The following is a 21,235-nucleotide window of genomic DNA, read 5'->3' as shown; positions in this document are numbered from 1 at the left end:
GTGGGGGGATCTCCATGGAGGGGAACCCGAGTCTCTGGACTCAGTATTCAGCCCTGGAAACCAAAATAAAGAATGAGAATAAAGGGGCTGGAGCGATAGCACAGTGGGGAGGGCGTTTGCCTTGCACGCGGCAGACCCGGGTTCGATTCCCAGCATCCCATATGGTCCCCTGAGCACCGCCAGGAGTAATTCCTGTATGCAGAGCCAGGGGGAACCGCTGTGCATCGCCAAGTGTGACCCAAAAAGCAAAAAAAAAAAAAAAAAAGAATGAGAATAAAATCTTCTGTTATATTTTTGGGGAGGGGGGTTAGGTCACACCCAGCGGTGTTCAGGGCTTCCTCCTGGTGGGGATTGGGGGACCCTAGCGGGTGCCAGGGATTCAGCCGGGTGGCCCAAGTGCAAGGCCAGCCCTGGATGACACCTTGTGAGTGAGGTACACAGCTTTACATGCGTTCCGTGGGCGGGTGCTGTGAGGTCTATGTTAACCGCTCCACTGTTGGAAGGTACCAGAAGCTTCACACCCACAGTAAACAGCCGAGCCCAGAACACGCTTTATTCAGGGCGACAGGAAGTCCCCAGCAGAGGAGGGGTTCCACCTGTGCCTGAGGTTGTATTTTATTTACGTTCTTGGTTTTGGGGCCACGCTCGGGGATGCTTGGGACTTGTGCGGTGATTGAACCTGGAAGGCAAGCACCGTCCCCGCGGTGCTATCGTTCTGGCCCCAACTAAATTGCACCAGACCAGTGGCAAAGAGATGAGGACAATATGAACAGCGATAGAAGAGTAAGGTCACTCAATCCTGTTTATTTACATCCTTTTCTTTTCTTCTTCTTTTTTTCTGTTTGGGCCACACCCGGCAATGCACAAGGGTTCCTCCTGGCTCTGCGCTCAGGAGTTACTCCTGGCGGTGCTCAGGGGACCATATGGGATGCTGGGAATCGAACCCGGGTCAGCCGCGTGCAAGGCAAACGCCCCCACCTGTTATAGGATCGCTCCAGCCCCTTAAATATATATTTTTTTCTTTTTTGCTCACACCCAGCGATGCTCAGGGGTTCCTCCTGGCTCTGCACTCAATTACTCCTGGCGATGCTTGGGGGACCCTATAGGATGCCAGGGACTGGACCTGGGGTGGACACAGGCAAAGACAAAATTCCCTCCCTGGCCCATCAGTTCTTTTTATTGCTTGGTTTGTTGTTTGGGGGTCACACGGAGCAAGCTCCCGGCTTGCTCCCAGCAGGGTTTAGGGGCCCCATGGGTGGCAAGTCAGGAGCTTACAAACAGGTGCTTCCCTACGGTGCCATTATCTCTGGCCCCTGCTTTGACTTTAGTCCCAACTCCTAGTGAAGGGCCAGAGCTGACTGGGTAACATCCCCCCTTCTCCACTTCCAGCTCTTCTTCTATGTTCTCCAGGAAGCTGAAATCTCCAGAGCATGGAGTCCGGGTGGGGGAGTCCCCCCTCACCCAGTGCAATGAGGAGCTGCTTCTGTGAGCACCCTGGGTCTTTCCAGGGAGGCCTGCCTGCGATCCTGAGCTCGCAGGGAGCTTCCTCTTTTGGGGGATCCGCGGCGGTCCACCTCCGCCCTCCGGCAGGGCTGAATTGCTGATGGGAAATTTGGGTTTCCTCCCGATCACTTGGCTGGCCTGGCTTTGGGGATTTCTTCTGGACTCTCCAGCCCTTGAGGTCTTGATGGGAAGCTGGGGTGGGTGGGGGGCAGGAAGATTTAGGGGGGCTCCGGGGGAGCTCCAGGATGGGGGCTAGGGAGTGACAGGTGGGTGGGAAAGGAGAGAGTTTGAAAGAAACAGAGAGAGAGAGAATTGGAGTTAGAGAATTAGAGACAGGGTGATCTAGAGATAATAAGTGAGATAATAAGATAATATATTAATAATATATTATTATTATTATTATTATCTCACTGCTACTTTGGACAACCTGGCAGGCGACCGAACGTAACCTGCCCACACGGCAGAGTCTGGCAAACTCCCCGTGGCGTCCCCAATATGCCAAATACCAGTCACAAGGATGGGTCTCATTCTCCTATCCCTGAAAGAGCCTTGAATATGGCACTGTTTCAAATCTCAGGGCTAGGACAAAGGAGACGTTACTGGGGCCTGCTCGAGGCAATCGATGAATAACAGGATGATCGTGATTGTGATCTAGAGAGTTAAAGTTAGAATCCAAATTAGAATTCGAGAGAGTCAGAGAGAATTAGAACTAGAGAGAGCGAGAGAGGGTTAGGGTTAGAGGGAGTTTGGGAGAAGTCAGTGTTAGAAAGAGTTGGAGAACTGGCATTAGTGTTAGCGGGAATTAGAGTTAGGATTTGGGAGAGTCCGAGTTAGAATTAGAGAGAGTAAGTTAGAGAGAGTTAGAATTAGAGTTAGGGAGAGTCAGTGGTAGAGAGATAGGATTAGGGGCTGGAGCGATAGCACAGCGGGTAGGGCGTTTGCCTTGCACGCGGCCAACCCGGGTTCGATTCCCAGCATCCCCTAGGGTCCCCCCAGCACCTCCAGGAGTCATTCCTGAATGCAGAGCCAGGAGTAACCCCTGAGCATCGCCGGGTGTGAACCAAAAAGCCAAAAAAAAAAAAAAAGAATTAGGATTAGAGTTTGAGAGAGTCAGAGAGTTAAAATTAGAGAGATTTAGGGGCTGGAGCGATAGCACAGCGGGTAGGGCGTCTGCCTTGCACGTGGCCAGCCCGGGTTCGATCCCCAGCATCCCATAGGGTCCCCTGAGCATCGCCAGGTGTGAACCAAAAAGCAAAAAAAAAAAAAAATAGGGTTAGAGTTTGAGAGAGAGTCAGAGAGTTAAAATTAGAGAGATTTCGAGTCAGCGGGAATCAGAATCAGAGTTTGAGAATGAGTCAGAGGAGGAGGGGGAGTGGGAGGCGAGAGAGAAGAACCAGAGGGAAGAAGTGGGGGGCAGGGGGGAGAGAGGGAAAGAAAAGGGGGTGCCTGAGAGGCGGGAAGGCTCAGGCGCCCCAAGAAAGGAAAGTGAGGTCAGTTCCCCGGGCGGGCGGGCGACACCCCTGGGGCACGGGGATCCCCGCCCCGGAAGGCGCCGCGGGGCGTATAAGGCGCGCGCGGCCGCCCCGCTGCCCAGTCGCCGCCGGTCATGCCCAACGCCTCCGCCGTCCAGGACCCCGAGGCCCCGCACCCCGCGCCCCCCAGCCGCGCCTGCACCCCGCTGCTCTGGGCCCTGGGCTCGGCGCTGCTGCTCGTCGCCGGCTCCTTCGCGGCCTTTGTCGCCTGGTGGGTGCTCAGGGCGCCGGACCCTCGGGGTGCCACCGCCCTGGAGGCCCCCCAGCTGCCTCCCGACCCCGGCGCTCGCTTCAGCGACCCCCCGCAGGTGAGAGGTAACCCCCGGGGGTCTTACCCTGCACTCCCAAAGCCGGGCGAGGGAGCCCTGGCCCCATCAAGCACCCCAAACTCAATTGGCTTTCTCTTCTCTCCTTTTCTTTCTTTTTTCCTTTCAAGTGCAATCCTTTTTTTTTTTTTTTTGCTCGTTTTGGGGAACGTGTTGGGGAGGGGGGCGACCACCCAGCGGCGCCCCCAAACCGCTCCCGAACCTCAGGGTCCAGGTTTTTTATTTATTTTTGGGCCACATCGGGCGGTGCTCAGGGCTCAGTCCTGGCAGTGCTTGGGGGACCCTGTGGGGTGCGGGGAGGGGGGTGGGGGGATCGAACCCTGACCAGCTCCTTCCCAGCTTCCTATCACCCTAGCCTGGAGTCAGAGGCCCTTTATCTCCACGTAGAGAGGGGACCCCTCTTTCTCCAAAACCGCTCCGCACCCAGAGTTCCTGGCTCCCTCCCTCCCGGTATCTGAACTGGGTGTGGGTTGTTGCAGGTTGAGTGAAAGATTTGGGGTGTGAATGACTAATGTCACTTGAGTTTTGCTTTTTTTCCTTTTTCAAATTTTGGCAATGTTCACTCTGTGCTCAGGGATCACCCCTGGAGGTGCTCAAGGGACCCACCCTCTGGGATTCCAGGGATCGAACCCTGGTCTGCAATGTGCAAGAAATTGCCTTTCCTGCCGTTGTAACGCTCTGGCCCCGAGTTTTGCTTTTGAGGGGCATTGGGTGGGGGTGGGTCACATCCGGTTGTGCTCAGGGCTGACTTCTGGCTCTGTGCTCAGGGAGCCCTCCCTGGCAGGGCTCTGGGGATCAGATGGGGTGCCGGAGAAGTGCTATCAGGGTGCAGGCTGCGCACACTCACCTTCAGGGGTCCCTCACTCTCTGCCTTTGTTTTTCCACAGGACTTGTTTGGGCAGCTGGTGGCCCAAAATGGTGAGTGTCCTGCATGCTCTGGGAGGGGACGGGGGTGGGGGGCTTGGGAGGGTCCGCTTCCCACCTGTTCCCTTCTTTGGTGAGCGGGACCCCGCCTCTGACCACCTCAAGGCCCAGTCCTCTGAACCCCAACCTCTGAGGGCTGGATCCCCTTCAGCCCTGGTGACCACCTCCCCGCCCGTCTGACCCTTCTGGGTGTCCCGGGCTTATCACGGGAGCCCCCAAATCTCCTTCCAGGAGCCATAGGACAGTGGGGAGGGCGCTGGCCTGGCACACAGCCCACTTGGGTTCGATCCCCGGCATCCGAGTCCCCCCCCCAGGTGTCAGCCCCGAGTACTGCCGGGTGTCACCCCAAAACAACAAAAATCAAAAGCGACCCAAAACAACAAAAACCAAAAGCGACCCAACAAAAAAGGATGTCGCCTCTCTGGTCACTTCCACCTCAGGAGACTGACCCCCCCCCCCCCCCCAACGCCCCAGATTTTCTTCCCTGTCCCGGGTGGAAACTCTCTCCCTCCTCCCTACGAGACTCCTCCCTTCACTTCCATTTCCTGGACTCACCCCTTCACTTCCAAGAAGCTTCCTTCCCTCCTCCCGGCTGGAAACCTCCCCCTTCCCTCCCCCTTCCTAGACTCTCCCTTCCTTCTAAGACACCCCCTTCCCTTCCCTCCCCTTCCCTCTCCCCGTTCCCTGGTCCCCTTGCACACTCCCTCTCTCTGCGCTCTCTTTTTTTTTGGGGGGGGGTCACACCCGGTCATGCTCAGGGGTTCCTCCTGGCTCTGCACTCAGGAATCACTCCTGGCCGTGCTCCGGGGACCCTATGGGATGCCAGGGATCGAACCCGGGTCGGCCGCGCGCCAGGCAGACGCCCTCCCCGCTGTGCTATCTCTCCTTTTGGGACCCTCTGCCCGTCTGCCCCGTTCCCTGGGCTCCCCGTCTCTGCGCTCTCTTTTTTGGGGGGGTCACACCCTGCGATGCCCAGGGGTTCCTCCTGGCTCTGCACTCAGGAATCACTCCTGGCGGTGCTCCGGGGGACCCTATGGGATGCCGAGGATCGAACCCGGGTCGGCCGCGTGCCAGGCAGACGCCCACCCCGCTGTGCTAGCTCTCCTTTTGGGGACCCCCTCCCCGGTCTCCCGTGCGCCCTCCTCCAAGCCCGTCGCCCTCCTCCTCCTCCTCCTCCTCCTTGCCGCCGGGATCCCTCTTCCCTTGGCCGTCCCGGGGTGGGGTGGTGGTGGGGGTCCCGCCCTGGCCACCCCCACCCCGCTGACCGTCACCCTTCCCGCCTGCAGCCCAGCTGAGCGCCGGCGCCCTGAGCTGGCACAGCGCCCCGGGGGTGGCGCGCGTGCTGCGGGCGCGCGGGGTGCGCTACGACGCGGCGACGCGGGAGCTCGAGGTGGCCCGGGCCGGCGTCTACTACGTGTTCGTGCAACTGGCCCTGCGGCGCGTGGTGGCCGGTGGCCGGGCCGCGGGCTCCGTGGTGGCCGCGCTGCGGCTGCGGCCCGCTGCACCCGAGGCCAGCGCGCCGGCCCTCACCGTGGACCTGTCGCCGCCCGCCGCCTCCGACTCGGCCTCCGCCTTCCGGGGTGTCCTGCTGCACCTGACCGCCGGCCAGCGCCTGAGCCTGCTCCTTGAGCCCTCGGTGGGCCTGAGCCCCGCCTGGCAGCTGGACCAGGGTGCCACCGTGCTGGGCCTCTTCTGCGTGGCCCCGGACCGAGCTGGGGGACCAGACTTGCAGCATCCCACGTGACCCCAGCCAGTGGACAACCGGAGACTGACCCCTGCGCTCCTTGGGGGCCCCTGAAGGAAGGGGCCTGGTAACTCTACCTCATCAGACTGGGCAGGGGGGAAAAAAAAAAAAAAAAGGAAAATCCCCTGGACACCTCCTCTTGGGTCACCTCTTTGGGTCACACCCGGCGATGCTCAGGGGTTACTCCTGGCTCATGCACTCAGGAATTACTCCTGGCGGTGCTCAGGGGACCCTCTTGGAGGCCCGCCCGGATTCCTCTACCTCCTGCCCCAAGTGGAACTCTGGGTATTTATTCTGAGCGTGAAGCTCAGTGTATTTTTATATGAACGCATTCAATGTATTTATTGTATACCTGCTATTTGTTCCGGGTCGGGGACACGAAGGTTTCCCTCCCCCCCGCCCCCCCCAAGCCTTATTTATGTTAATATATGGACTAATAAAAGAACTCACGCAACCGTGCTCCCCTATGGAGGAGCTCTAAGGGAATGATTCCCTGTAATTCTGCTGTGTGAACTTCATTGACTCATTGCGGTGTTGTCATTGATTTGGGTCTGTCGGCTTTGGGGCCCCACCCTGCAGTGCTCTGAGCTAACTTCTGGCTCTGAAGGCAGGACTTCCTCCCAGTAGAGCCCCGGGGACCCAACTGGGTGCTGGGAATCGAACCTGGGTCGGCAACACGAAGGGTAAGCACCCTCCCACACCACTATATTATTGCTCTGGCCTTTCAGTGTTGTTATTGAGCGCTGTGGTTTTAAATTTTAGCCTGGCCGAGCCGGGTTCGATTCCTCTGCCCCTCTCGGAGAGCCCGGCAAGCTACCGAGAGTATTCGATATGCCAGACACAGTAACAACAAAGTCTCCAATGGAGACGTTACTGGGCCCGCTTGAGCAATTATTATTATTATTTTTGTTATTTTGGTTTTGTGCCATGTCCTGCAATGCTCAAAGGTTCCTCCTGGGTCTGCACTCAGGAATCACTCCTGGCGGTGCTCAGGAGACCCTGTGGGAAGCCAAGGATCAAACCCGGGTCACCTGCATGCAAGACAAACACCCTACCAGCCTTATCATCATCATTAATTATTATTATTATTTTGCTTTTGGGTCACACCTGGTCAGGGAGCACTCCCGGTGAGACTTAGAGGGTGCCGGGGATCGAACCTGGGTCAACCGCATGCAAGGCAGTGCCCTTCCCGCTGGACTATCGCCCAGGCCTATCCTGAGACTATTTACACTGCAGGAACAGGCCAGTACTGCTTGTCTGGGTTGATTTGACTGACAACCTGCAGAAGGTGATGGATTTCTGAGGGCTGGAGAAATCGGACAGCAGGGAGGGCGCTTGCCTTGCACTGGGCTGACCTGGGTTCGATCCCCGGCACCCCATAGGGTCTCCTGAGCACTGTCAGGAGTGATTTCTGAGTGCAGAGCCAGGAGTCAGCCCCTAAGCATCGCTGGGTGTGGTCCAAAAACTAAAAGAAGGGGCTGGAGTGATAGCACAGTGGGTAGGGCGTTTGCCTTGCACGCAGCCAACATGACCGACACAGGTTCGATTCCCAGCACCCCACATGGTCCCCCGAGCACTGCCAGGAGTAATTCCTGAGTGCATGAGCCAGGAGTAACCCCTGAGCATCGCCGGGTGTGACCCAAAAAGCAAAAAAAAAAAAAAAAAAAAAAAAGAAAAACTAAAAGAAGAAAAGAAAGTGAGCCAAGGGACTAAGCCCGGTAATAAAGTCCAGGCAAGCTCAAGGAAGTCTTTGTCTAGGGTTGTTTTTTTTTTTTTTAAACCGTTTATCTGATCGAACCCAGACGTCATGAGCAAAGGAAGTGAGGGCTTGTTCCATTTCATAGGAGCCTTGAAAGGAACAAGAGACAGTCTGCGGCCATGGGGTGAACCCGGGGCACAGCACCACAGCACGGGGAAAGCCAACAGGCTGTATGAGATCATTATCCAACAATGTCGGATATTTTATTTTAATTTTTTTTCCCCTAGAGACACTGTCTAGATGAATGTCACCTCGGTCTGTTTCCTGTGTGGTGTCAACACAATGCCTCCTCTCGGCGACATCGATGTCCGCTCTGCTCACAAATGTTTCTCACCCTCTTTTTTTTTCCTCCACAGATAATAAATACATTTATTTTATTTATTTGTTTTTGCTTTTGTGGGTCACACCCAGCGATGCACAGGGGTTCCTCCTGGTTCTGCACTCAGGAAGTACTTCTGGCAGTGCTCGGGGGACCCTATGGGGTGCTGGGAATCGAACCCAGGTGGGCTGATTGCAAGGCAAACGCCCTCCCCACTGTGTTATCGCTCCATCCCCCAATACATTTATTTTATTTTATTTTTATTTATTTTAAAATTTTTTATTAGTGAATCACTGTGAGATACAGTTGCAAACTTACAGACTTTCACGCTTGCATTTCAGTCATATAATCATTGAGTACCCATCCCTCCACCAGTGCCCATTCTCCACCACCAATGGTCCCAGTATCCCTCCCACCCCCATCCCCCCACCCCACTCCCCCTCTGTGTCAGGGCATTCCCTTTTGCGCTCTCTCTCTCTCTCTCTCTCTCTCTCTCTCTCTCTCTCTCTCCTTTTGGGTGTTGTGGTTTGCAATAGAGGTATTAAGTGGCCATTGTGTTTGGTCTATGTCTACCTTCATCTCCCATCCCAAGCGGGCCCACCTACCACCCTTTACTTGGTGGTCCCTTCTCTATCTGAGCTGTCTTTTTCCTCAGCACCAATACATTTATTTATTTATTTAAAAATTTTTTTATTAATGAGACATCATGAGGTACAGCTGTAGACTTACAAATTTCTGTGCTTGGGTTTCAGTTAGACAGTGATAGAGTACCCATCCCTCCACCAGTGCCCATTTCCCACCACCATGGATCCCAGCATCCCTCCCACCCCCCATTCCCCCCATCCCACCCTGCCTTTGTGGCAGGGCATTCCCTTTTGTTCTCTCTCTCTTATTGGGTGTTGTGGTTTGCAAAATAGGCAATGGGTGACAATCACGTTCGGTCTATAGTCTACTTTCAGCATGCTTCTCCCATCCTGGGAGGATCCTCCCAACACCCTTTATTTGGTGCTCCCTTCTCTATCTGAGCTCCCTTTTCCCCTAGCGCGTGTGGCTGGCCTCCAAGTCATGAAGCAAAATTCCTGGTACTAATCTCGGCCATTCTTGGGTGTTAGTCTCCTATTTTGTTACTTTCTGTTCCCCAGATGAATGCAAGCTTTCTATGTCTATCCCTCTCTTTCTGACTCATTTCGCTTAGCATGATACTTTCCATGTAGTACCACTTGTATGTAAATTTTGTGACTTCATCTTTTCTAACAGCTACATAGTACTCCGTTGTGTAAATGTACCAAAGTTTCTTTAACCAGTCATCTGTTCTTGGGCGCTCAGGTTTTTTTCAGATTCTGGCTACCAATACACTTATTTTAAATGAACAGTTTGATAAGTTTTGAGTTAGACGTGTATACACACTGATGTAACACCATAATCAAATGGTGTATATAAAGAGTTTATTCTGGGGCTGGAGAGATAGTACTGTTAGGTAAGGTGTTTGCCTTGCATGTGGCTGACCCTGGTTGTATCCCTGACACCCCATAGGGTCCCTTGAACACTGAAATGAAGGTGTCATTTCTGAGTGCAGAGCCAGGAGTCATCTCTGGACTGAAGGCCAAGCACACAGGTGGAGGCACTGGCCTTGCATGCAGCCAACCTGGATTAGATCACTGGCACCACATATAGTGGTGGCTGGAGCCCTTCCAAGAATGATCCCTGAGCACAGAACCAGGAGTCAGCCCTGAGTACTGATGGATGTGGTCTCCCTAACCAAACCAAAACAAAAGGAATTATATCCAGAGGTTCCAGGAAGCATATGACTTTGAGGGACTTCAGTTAGCCAAACACATCTGGTACCTATCATTGGGGGCCATGAAAAAACTAGAGTGTCTTACCATAAATATATAATATATAAACATTAAATACATATTATAAATATTAAATACATATATATAATATATATTTGGGATGGAGCGATAGCACAGCAGGTAGGGCGTTTGCCTTGCACACCGCCAACCCGCGTTCGATTCCTCCGTCCCTCTCCGAGAGCTCGGCAAGCTACCGAGAGTCTCCTGCCCGCATGGCAGAGCCTGGCAAGCTCCTCATGGCGTATTCGATATGCCCAAAACAGTAACAACAAGTCTCACAATGGAGACGTTACTGGGCCTGCTTGAGCAAATCGATGAACAACAGGAGGACAGTGCTACAGTGCTATATAGATATTTGAGGGGACTCAACCTGGTAAACTCGGGCAGACTCTGGGTTCGGTGCTCAGGGATCACTCCTGACAGTGCCTGGGGGACCCCATGGAGTACCAGAGATCAATCCCCATTTGGCTGTTGCAAAGCAAATGTCCAACCGTCTGTAGTATCTTTTGGACCCCTAAATATTTTTATTTTCTGGGGTGAGTTATTTTCCAGGTTGCCAAGTGGCTTCTAAGACAAGCTCCTCACAACCTCCAAAATGCAGTCGCTGGGTAGTGGGGAGGTCCTCAGCCTCTGTCGTGGCGAGAACTGAGAGCAGGCCTGAACCTGTTGTTCGGGTCTGGGAGAGACGTGTGCGTGGCCCCCTGTAAATGAGATTCTCACGAGGACTTTCGGATGGAAACTGTGATTGAGAAGGCGGAGGGATGCGGTGCTGATGGCCGGAGGGAGGCTTTGCATAGCAGGCGAGCGCTCGCGTTCCATTCTCGGCACTGCGCGGTCCCCTGGGGCCCCATCACCATGGCAGTGACCGCCAAGTAGGTTACATAGGGCTCAACTGTTTTTTCCCTTCACACTCTCACCCACGTGGTAACGGAGTAAAGTGAGCCCCAAAGCGAAAGCCGACGACAACGTCGTCGTTTCTCTGATCTCAGACAATCGGCTCATTTCTCAACTCTGCGGATTATAAATAGCCACGACAAGTTAGCAGCCCGGGGCCAAAACTAATCTCATAGAGAAACCCCAGAACATCACTTTGCAGTGGGACGCTTTTTTTTTTTAATTTTAATTTTTAATAGTGAGACATCATGAGGTACAGTTACAGACTGACACGTTTTTTGTGCTTGGGTTTCAGTTCTGCAACGATCAAGTACCCATCCCTCCACCAGCGCCCATTTCCTACCACCACGGATCCCAGTATCCCTCCCACCTCCCTAACCCCCCCATCCCACCCTGCCACAGAGGCAGGGCATTCCCTTACAGTGGGACACTTCTAAGGAGGAAGGGCTGGGCTTGATTTCTGGCAACACACACACACACACACACACACACACACACACCACTTCATGACCACAGCCACCAATTAAAACACAAAAGCCAATGGAAATGGTCCTGGCACATTTGAGACCAGGGCGGGGTATAGACTTTTTTTTTTGGCTTTTTTGGGTCACACCCAGCAATGCTCAGGGATTACTCCTGGCTCTGCACTCAGGAATTACTCCTGCTGGTGCTCAGGGGACCATACGGGATGCTGGGAGTCGAACCCAGGTCGGCCGCGTGCAAGGCAAAAGCCCTACCCGCTGTGCTATCACTCCAGTCCCAGGATTGATTGGAGGGTTTTCTTTTTTGTTTTGTTTTGTTTTGTTTTGTGGCTCTTAGGGTCACACCCGGCAATGCACAGGGGTTCCTCGTGGCTCTGCACTCAGGAATCACTCCTGGTGGTGCTCAGGGGACCCTATGGGATACTGGGAATCAAACCCGGGTCAGCCGTGTGCAAGGCAAACGCCTTCCCTGCTGTGCTATCGCTCCAGCCCCTTACCATCTTTTTTTTTTTTTTAAATAGATCTATTTATTTTGCCTTTTGGGTCACACCTGGCAATGCTCAGGGGTTACTCCTGGCTCTGCACTCAGGAATCACTCCTGGCGGTGCTCAGGGGACCCTATGGGATGCTGGGAATCGAAACCGAGAGGCCGAGTAGGCCATGTGCAAGGCAAACGCCCTCCCTCCCCGCTGTGCTATTGCTCCAGCCCCCGCAGGGTGTAGATTTTGCATGGAAAAGCCCCAGCTTGTCAGTTCAGTTCATCACCCTGCAAGTAATTCTGGAAAATTCCCCCAAATCTCTTAAGTCTCTTAAAAATGTGGGGGAATCTCAGAGAGGGTGGGAAGGAGGATGGAAGGAGAGGACGGAGGGTGAGGGGACCCACAGGTCCGCGCAGCTATGTGCATTGTTCACGTTATTTTGTTTGGGGGTCACACCCAGCAGTGCACAGGACTGACTCCTGGCTCTGTGCTCAGAGATCACTCCAGGCGGGGCTTGGGAGACCTTATGGGATGTCGGGGATCGAACCCAGGTCCGCCGCATCCAAGGCAAGCGTCCTACCCGCAGTACCCGCAGCTCCAACCCCTAACGACAGGATTTATATCGGTTCACACTTCCTGTGTAGGCACTGCCCAATGTGTCAATGTCCCTTCCTCACTGTCCCGGTCCCCTGCCCAGCCTGCATCCTCACGTGTCTGTCCTCTTGGCAGAGAGGTCATTCTTTTTAATTTTTTAATTATTTCTTATTTTTATTAAAACATTTAAAAATTATTATTTTTTTTTTTTTTTGCTTTTTGGTTCACACCTGGCAGTGAGACATTACTGGTGCCCGCTTGAGCAAATTGATGAACACCAGGAGGACAAGTGCTACAGTGTTATTATTATTATTTTGCTTTTTAGGTCACATCCGGTGATGTGCAGAGGTTTCTCCTGGGAATCGAACCCGGGTCAGCCGCGTGCAAGGCAAACGCCCTACCCGCTGTGCTATCTCTCCAGCCCCTTTTATTGAATCGCCATGAGAGAGTTACAAGCTTTCATGTTTGAGTTACGATCATACAATGTTCAAACACCCATCCCTCCACCAGTGCACATTCCACACCACCAATCTCCCCCAGTACACGGCCCCTTTTCCCACCCTCCCCCTGCCCCCATGGCAGACAATTTCCCACATTCTCTGTCTCTGGGCATTATGGTTTGCAACACAGATACAGAGAGGCCATGACTTTTGGTCCTTTATCTGTTTTCAGCATACATCTCCCATCCCAACCAATCCTTCCAACCATCATTTTCTTAGTGACCCCTTCTCTATTCCAGCTGCCTTCTCCCCCCGACTCATGAGGCAGGCTTCAAACTATGGAGCAAACTTCCTGGCCCTTGTGTCTACCGCCCTTGGGTGTCAGTCTCATGTTATGTTTTGCTACACTCCACAAATGAGTGCAGTCCTTCTATGTCTGTCCCTCTCTTTCTGACTCATTTCACTTAGCATGATACTCCCCGTGACCATCCAGTTATAAGCAAATCTCGTGACTTCATCAGAGAGGTCATTCTTGGCTTGCTTGTTTATCTGTGGGCTACACCCAGCAGGGACGCTCGCGGGCGACTCATAGCTCCATCGTTGATCCCAAAGGTGATCATTGGTGCTGGAAACTGAACCTGCTGGGGCTTCCTTCATGCAAAGCCCATTGCGCTGTTGCAATGTTGATGAGATCGCAGCCTCAACAAATCGCACTTCGACCGCTTTGCTTAGTCAAGGACGTTCCATTCGTCCCGATATCCATGCCAACGTGTGTGCGTCTGTGTGCAAGCCCCGTACGTGTGTGTACTTCCATGCATGCGTAATGTGTGCTTGCGTGCATGGGTGTGGATACGGCTGCCTGCGTGATTCTCCAGTGAGATGTAAGGTTCTGTGGGGAAGAATGAGAGTATTCCGAACCCTCTCCAGCCCAAGCTGCTCTTCCCAAATCTCCACGTGCTCAATCCGCAAGTTCTATGAAAACCCTTCCTTTTAAAAATAATTTTTTAGAAGAAACGGGGTGGAATTAGGACAGCGGGGAGGCATTTGCCTCGCACAGGGCCAACCTGGGTTTGATCTCGGGCATCCTACAGGGTCTCCAGAGCATGCCAGGAGTGATTCCTGAGCATAGAGCCAGGAGAAAGCCAGCCCGGAGCACTGCAGGATGTGGCCCAAAACCAAAAAATGAAAAAAGAAAAAAAAGGGGAGCCAGATAGTTAGTACAGCGTTTGCCTTGCAGGCGGCCGACCCAGGTTCCATCCCTGACATCCCATAGGGTCCCCCAGCACTGCCAGGAGTAATTCCTGAGTGCAGAGCCAGCAGTAATCCCTGAGCATCGCTGGGTGTGACTTAAAGAGAAAAAAAAAGAAAAGAAAAGACCAAAAAACACCCTGGGGAGCATGTGTCACACCTAGGGGTGCTGGCTGTCCACCCCTAGGATCCCACACAGACATTCTCCTTAGTTCTTTCAATTGTTTTGAATTTTTTTTGTTTGTTTGTTTCTTGGATCACACTGGCCATGCACAGGGGTTAGTCCTGCCTCTGCATTCAGGAAGCAATGCTCAGGGGACCATATAGGATGCTGGGATTCGAACCTTGGTCGGCCGCGTGCAAGGCAAACGCCCTCCCCGCTGTGCTATATCCCTCCAGTTCCCTCCTTCAATTGTTTTTAAGGTGGCTTCCTTCCACCTTAAGATTGATGAGCCCCCTAGCCAATGGTGTTTGAGTCGATCGCCCCTGGCGCTGCCCCCCTAACTAGAGGCGGGACCAGAAGTTCCCACCTTCCGACACAGTGACTTCCAACCTCTTTATTTTATTTATTTATTTATTTTTTGCTTTTTTGGGGTCACACTCGGAGATGCTCAGGGGTTACTCCTGGCTCATGCACTCAGGAATTACTCCTGGCGGGTGCTCAGGGGACCATATGGGATGCTGGGAATCGAACCCGGGTCGTTTGCATGCTAGGCAAACGCCCTACCGCTGTGCTATCGCTCCAATTCCAGCCTCTTTAGAAGTCCCCAAAAGGTGGGTGGGATTCTAGAAGTACCCAGAGGGCCAGAACCATAGGAGAGCAGGGAGGGCGCTTGCCTTGCAGGCGGCCGACCCAGGTTCGATCCCCGGCCTGCTATTGGGTCCCCTGAAGCACCGCCAGGAGTGATCCCTGAATGCAGAGCCAGGGGGAACCCCTTGAGCATCGCCAGGTGACACCCTTACCCTCCCTCCGGAAACAAAAAACCCACAAACACCCCCAACAACCAGAAACGAGGGGCAAAGACCAAACAGGGACATCCGTGAATACACATACTGGTACGTTTTAATAATAAACCATAAATAAAGAACCCCAGGACCCAACTCGTCTGCGGGCGGAGGCGCAACTCTGGGCTTCACTGGTGCACCCAGTGGAGCCCAAAGAAACTCGCGTCCGAGTTGGCCGAGGGCAGGAAGGGCAAGGTGAGGTTGCTGCAAAGCTTGTCCCCCTGGAGCAGGCGAGTCAGGCGCTGGGAGGCCACGAAACAGCCTCCGAGGAACGGAAGGCGCAGCAGGCTGATGGGCCGGGCGCCCGGGTTGCAGATGGCCACCACCAGGGTGGGCCCGGGGCGCGCGGCGGCCGGCCACGAGGATGTGCAGTTGGCCAGCGTCACCTGGATGTGAAGCCTGTAAATGCCCGCCACCTGGATGGACACCTGCCCGCGCTCGTCCACTTGCAGGCCATGCAGAAAGGCGCGCCCCAGGGCGGGGTTCCCGTGCCAGGGCAGCCGCGGGTCCAGCCTAGGACCTGGGTGGGGGTGGAGTGTGAAAGCATGAATTTTTTTTCCATTTTTTTTTCTTTTGTGGGTGGGGGCACATCCATTGGTGTTCAGGGCTGATTCCTTTTTATTTTTTCTTTTTGGGTCACACCCAGCGATGCACAGGGGTTTCTCCTGGCTCTGCATTCAGGAATGACTCCTGGCAGTGCTCAGGGGACCATATGGGATGCTAGGAATCGAACCCGGGTCGGCCACGTGCAAAGCAAACGCCCTCCCCACTGTGCTATCGCTCCAGCCCGGGCTGATTGCTTTTATTTTAGTTTTCGGCTTTTTTTTTTTCTTTTTGGGTCACACCCGGCAATGCACAGGGGTTATGCCTGTCTCTGCACTCAGGAATTACCCCTGGCAGGGCTTGGGGGACCCTAGGAGATGCCAGGGATGGAACCCGGGCCAGCCATGTGAAAGGCAAATGCCCGCACTCTGTACTAACATTCTAGCTTGGGGCTGATTCCTGGCCCTGTGCTCCAGGATCACTCCTGGTGGAGCTTTGGAGACCTGATGGGGTGCCGAGGATCGAACTCAGGTCAGCTGCATGCCAGACAAGTGCCTTCCCCGCTGTCCTAGGTCTCTGGTAGCCCCAGGAAGATGGTGTTCTGTCACTATCTGGGGAAACTGTGGGTATGTTCCCCCTTTGGTGAGGTATTGGTACCCACTTGGTATCAGTTGGTGGGACATTGGTTTGGCCCACACCCAGCTGTATTCAGGGCTTACTACTGGCAGGATCTTTGTGGTTTGGGGGATGAAACCCAGGTCAGCCACATGCCAGGCAAACACCTTAAATCCTGTCCTGGCTCTTCAGCCTCTGAACTTGAAAGTATCATAACTTGAAAGTATTAATTGAAAGTAGTATTAACTTGAAAGTATCATAACCTTGGACTTCCCAGTTTTTGGAAATTATTAGGTCATGCATTCTGTGACATTCTCTCTCTCTCTCTCTCTCTCTCTCTCTCTCTCTCTCTCACACACACACACACACGCACACACACACACATTCTTTTTTATTCTTTTTGGGTTACACCTGATGGTCAGGGATTACTCAGGAACTACTCCTAGCATTGCTTGGGGGACCCTCTGGGATGCCAGGCATTGAGCTCGGGTGGGCCGCGTGCAAGGCAAACGCCCTACCCGCTGTACTATCGCTCCAGCCCCCTCCCCACACACACCCTTCTTACCTGTATGATTCAGGTGGAGTTCGCCTATGACCGGGTCCCCCTGGAAGAGAAGAACCCGCAGGTCGGGCACGCAGAGTCTGCAAGCGCGTCCCCTGCTGGCCGGCGCGGCCGTTGCTCCGTGGTTCCCCGTCCTCCCAGCTCCCCCACCCCAGCCGGACTCATCCCGGGGACCGACCTGGGTAAAGCCTCTTAAAAGGGGAAGTGCCTCTTGGGGGGGCGGGGGTGGAGAGTGGCACCGCCGAACTTTCATAAAAGAACGTGTGACTTTCCAGGACTCAGCTAGGGGGATGGCCGGGGCCACTTCCTAGTGAGGAGGACCAGGACTGTCCACTCGTGGGCTGCCCCCTCCTCCGCCCCTCTCCCCATCCCGGACCCCTCCCAGCTTGGTGAAGCCCCCAGCAGCCTCTGAGTCAGCGATCGGGTGATGGGGGGAACACCAAGGTCGCGTCATTTCTCCACGTTCACTTCGGATGTACCTTTTTTCCGATGCGCCCTGCCCTGCCGGGATCCCCGGGCGGGATTCACCTGGGCGCCCCGCGGCTGGGGTGGGGGCGGGGGCGCAGTTTTCACGGCCACCCCTTTTCGGATTTTTATAGCATCTTAAAGGGACTTAAAAGTTCGGGTTCTCGCCTCCTCGTCCCGAGCTCGCCCGCCCCCTCTCGCAGGAATTCTCGGTCCGGGATGGCCCCGATGCGCCCCAGCTTCGTGCGCCCCAGCTCCGTGCGCCCCAGCGCGCCAGGTAATAGCTGATTTCCTGGGGGGTGGGGTGGGGGCTTCAAAAGGGGGGACCCTTCCTTCCCTGCCCACTTACCGTCGGTGCAGGCGACTTCTGGCCGAAGAAGTGGCCAAAGAGGAAGCAGCAGCCCACGGCTACCAGGGAAAGCATCGGGATGACCACACGCACGACAAATGCCCAAAGCGCGCGGGGCACGGCGCAGCGTTCCGTGGCCAGGGGCATCCGCGGGCGACGCTGCTCCAGCTGGAAACGGCGGCGGGCCCGGGGGCGGGGGGTCGGCAAGCGAAAGGGACCCAGAGCGGCACAGAACTCCTGCAGAGCCGTCCTGCAGTGCAAAGGAACCTTTGGGCTTGTTTCAACCTGGTCCTAGAGTGTGTTTGGGGGGCCGCCCCACCCACCCGTGGGGATGTCCGGCAAAGCGGGGAGGAGTCGGTTCCCTGCTGGTGAGGGAAATCCCCTGCCCCTGGGTCCCAGCCCGAAGAAAGAGTCCTCCGCCCTCACACCCTCACCCTTCTATATTTATTTATCTATTAATCTTTATTTATTTATTTATTGATTTATTTTGCTTGTTGGGTGACACCCAGCGATGCACAGGGGTTACTCCTGGCTCATGCATTCAGGAATTACTCCTGGTAGTGCTTGGGGGACCAAATGGGATGCCGGAGATTGAACTTGGGTCAGCCGCTTGCAAGGCAAACTCTCTACCCATTGTACTATTGCTCTAACCCTCAGAGAAAATTATATGAAGGTCTGGGGAAGGGGGGCGGGGTACAGGAAGCCCAGGTTTGATTCTGTGGTCAACCCTGTGGTTTCCCAAGCATGACCAGGAGAGATGCAGAAAGCGGTCAAGGTGCTTGGTTTGCCCAGGCCCAATTCTGGTTCAGTCTCTGGCACTGCAAAGATGGTCCTCCGAGCCCGAAAGGAGGGACCCTTTAGCACAGGGCCAGGGGTAAGCTCGGAGCACTACCAGTTGTGAACCAAATCTCCCTCTTTTTTATTTTTATTTTATTTTATTTTATTTGTTAGACCCAGCTATGCTCAGGGGCTACTCCTGGCTCTGCACCCAGGGAATCACTACTGGCAGTGCTTGGGGGAATTTATGGGAATTGAACCCAGGTCAGCCATATGCAAGGTAAGTGCCCTTCAGGCTGTAATTATCTCCCCAGCCTCCTTTCCAGTTTTTTTTTTTTTTTTTTTTTATTTTAAGAGGGATGGGTGTTTGATCATTGTATAACTGAAACCCAAGCACAAAAATTTGTAAGTCTACAACTGTACCTCATGGTGTTTCACTAATAAAATTTAAAAAAATATAACTGTTAAGTAGTCAATAAAAAATCTAATAAAGAAAATTTTACTAGAAAAAAAAGAGAAGGGAAAACTTTTCTTTATACTCCCTGGAGGCTTGTAAATTTGTTTCAGTTTGTTTTGCTTTTTTATTTATTTTTTGGGGGGGCTTTTTGGGTCACACCCGGCGGTGCTCAGGGGTTCCTCCTGGCTCTGCACTCAGGAATTACCCCTGGTCGTGCTCAGGGGACCATGTGGGATGCTGGGAATCGAACCAGGGTCGGCCGCATGCAAGGCAAACACCCTACCCGCTGTGCTATTGCTCCAGCCCCTGTTTTACTTTTTAAAAAAATTTATTTAAGTTGTTCGTGATTGGGTATCAGTCAGACTATATTCCAACACCCATCCCTTCACCAGTATATATTTCCCGTCACCAATGTCCTCACTTTCACTTTTTGGGTGATTTTAAAACATTTTTTTAAGGGGGGGGACACACCTGGCCATGCTCCTCCTGGCTCTGTACTCAGCCATCACTCCTGGAGGTGCTTGGGGGACCCTATGGGATGCCAGGGATCAAACCCCGAGTTGGCGGCATGCAAGACAAATACTTTGCCCACTGGACTATAACTTTGATTCAGTTCCCGATTTCATTTTTCGTGGAGCAGGGCGACGGGCACTGGAGCAGCAAAAACCCGACCTTGCAAAGCGGCCCTGAAGTGAAACCTCCCGAAAGGGAGTATCGGTGCCCGGTGTCCGGCCTTGAGCCCCATGAGGCCCCCTAGTCTCCGTACACCTGAAACGCAGAAACTGTTGAAAGAATCCATTTTAGGGCATCAAATTTTTGCGGGCTTCAGCTAACTTGCAACATTGCTTTCTGTAAAGCTGCTTGGCTGCTTTGCACCTGGGGGAGAAGGGACTTGGAAAGTGAACAGGGCATAACTTCTTTCTAAACCAAGTGTGACAGGATTCAGGTGTATTTACTGTTCCTGAAATGTATCGTCTCAGTTAAGCACCCTGCAGACTTGGGTAAAGGATAACTCAGGATGCGGTGGTTGGGGGAAATTGCCCTTTCCTGGAGTGTATTGTCCCACTAAAGCACCCTGCAGACTTGGGTAACTCAAAATGTGGATGGTCAAGGGAGATTACCTAAGGCTTAATGATTCCGGCTATAACCTTGCTTGTGCTGACAATCCATGTACGTAAATGCTGATCTTTGAATCTATAGGCTAAGGAGTGAGGTACTTTTAAATGGATTGGTTAAGAAAGTATATGTTGTTACAAATCTATTGGCTATGAAATGTGCGGGCTTTGTTGTACCGGTTGATGAAGGCCTATATAAGACCCCCTTTGAAGAAGCTCGGGGCTCTCAGCCACTGCCCACTCTGGGGTATGCTGTGGAACCCCAGCATGCTGGTCTAAATAAACCCCATTTGTACTCCTGCAGCAATTGTGTCTATCTGGTCTCTCCGCGCCTCCCAGGGCTAGGGAACTCCCGATCCCAACACTGTCACGTACGTCTTTTTTTTTTTCTTTTTGGGTCACACCCGGTGATGCACAAGACCCTCTATAAAAATGTGTGTATTCGGCAATAAAGTGAGCTATGACCAAATGCTCCCGGGTTGTGTGTGTGTGTGTGGGGGGTTTTCTCTGCGTGCTCGTCCTCCTTACCAGGCTCCTGCCCAGACCCGGTGCACAACATGTCCAGGCATGTTGAGGATGACTGGTCCCCAACAACTTCCTAATGGCTTCATTTGCAAATTATAGGTCAAGGAAGTCATCCTCGGTCATCCTTCCTCTCGCTATTTATCTTGGTTTGTGAGGGACAGGCCCAAAAGGGACCACCACCAGAATTAATTTAGCTTAGCTTAATAGGAACCTGCATTGCAAAAGAACTGGTTTTTCTCACCCGGAGCAAGGAATTCAGAGACAGGTACTCGAAGGAGGTGAGGGTCAGACCAGATACCCAGATGTCTCTCACAATACCCATGTTGCAAGACCCAGGACTTCCCTAAAAACCAGGACATTCCTAAGCACTGACGCAAATGCTGATCTTTAAACTATAGGCTAAGAAGTGATGTACCCTTAATTGGATTGGTTAGGAAAGGATTTGTTATTACAAATCTATTGGCTATGAAATGCGCGGGCTCTGCTGTAACGGTCGGTGAAGGCCTATCTAAGATCTCCTTTGAAGAAGTTTGGGGTCTTTACCCAATCTGCTGGACCTGTGTGTCCCTGTGTAGGTGGTTGGACCCAGGCTAGCCAGGTTTACAATAAACACTACTTGCTGTTTGCAGTCTCTGGAGTCTCTTTGTCGTCAAAGGGAGATTTCGATCCGTGCCCTAACAGGTTATGTCTGTTTGTTTTCAATTTGACTCAAACTTAAAGGG

At 53.4% G+C, this 21,235-nt stretch overlaps 2 protein-coding genes across 2 annotated transcripts; one reads left to right on the top strand and one right to left on the bottom strand.

The window, feature by feature from the left end:
- Nucleotides 1-3,037: 3,037 nt before the first annotated feature.
- Nucleotides 3,038-6,029, top strand: TNFSF9 (TNF superfamily member 9). Its single transcript, XM_056109554.1, has 3 exons — nucleotides 3,038-3,431; nucleotides 4,187-4,279; nucleotides 5,572-6,029. Exons 1-3 carry the CDS (start codon nucleotides 3,110-3,112, stop codon nucleotides 6,027-6,029), a joined length of 873 nt encoding a protein of 290 aa, XP_055965529.1. The 5' UTR covers nucleotides 3,038-3,109.
- A 9,204-nt stretch (nucleotides 6,030-15,233) lies between these two features.
- On the bottom strand, nucleotides 15,234-20,835 carry CD70 (CD70 molecule). Its single transcript, XM_056109553.1, has 4 exons — nucleotides 20,755-20,835; nucleotides 17,640-17,807; nucleotides 16,829-16,868; nucleotides 15,234-15,625 (listed from the first exon to the last, which is right to left on the bottom strand). The coding sequence occupies exons 1-4, from the start codon at nucleotides 20,833-20,835 to the stop codon at nucleotides 15,234-15,236; spliced, it is 681 nt and encodes a 226-aa protein (XP_055965528.1).
- Nucleotides 20,836-21,235: the final 400 nt, after the last annotated feature.

The sequence above is a fragment of the Sorex fumeus genome, unplaced genomic scaffold (genome assembly GCF_029834395.1).
Source record: "Sorex fumeus unplaced genomic scaffold, SorFum_2.1 ptg000309l, whole genome shotgun sequence".
Classification (NCBI taxonomy): Eukaryota; Metazoa; Chordata; class Mammalia; order Eulipotyphla; family Soricidae; genus Sorex; species Sorex fumeus.
The sequence above is the reverse complement of the archived record's forward strand: the minus strand, read 5'-3'. Positions and strand labels throughout refer to the sequence as shown.

What these genes read in the sequence shown, in the direction of transcription:
- TNFSF9 (XM_056109554.1), top strand. Translation starts at nt 3,110, where the DNA reads ATGCCCAACGCCTCCGCCGTCCAGGACCCCGAGGCCCCGCACCCCGCG. An exon ending in AAGCACCCCAAACTCAATTG is followed by an intron (nt 3,432 to 4,186) that starts GCTTTCTCTTCT and finishes AAGTGCTATCAG; the next exon opens with GGTGCAGGCTGCGCACACTC. An exon ending in GCAGCTGGTGGCCCAAAATG is followed by an intron (nt 4,280 to 5,571) that starts GTGAGTGTCCTG and finishes TCCCGCCTGCAG; the next exon opens with CCCAGCTGAGCGCCGGCGCC.
- CD70 (XM_056109553.1), bottom strand. Translation starts at nt 20,835, where the DNA reads ATGGGTATTGTGAGAGACATCTGGGTATCTGGTCTGACCCTCACCTCC. An exon ending in CTCTGAATTCCTTGCTCCGG is followed by an intron (nt 17,808 to 20,754) that starts GTGAGAAAAACC and finishes CGCCGTTTCCAG; the next exon opens with CTGGAGCAGCGTCGCCCGCG. An exon ending in ACTCCACCTGAATCATACAG is followed by an intron (nt 15,626 to 16,828) that starts GTAAGAAGGGTG and finishes ACCCCCACCCAG; the next exon opens with GTCCTAGGCTGGACCCGCGG.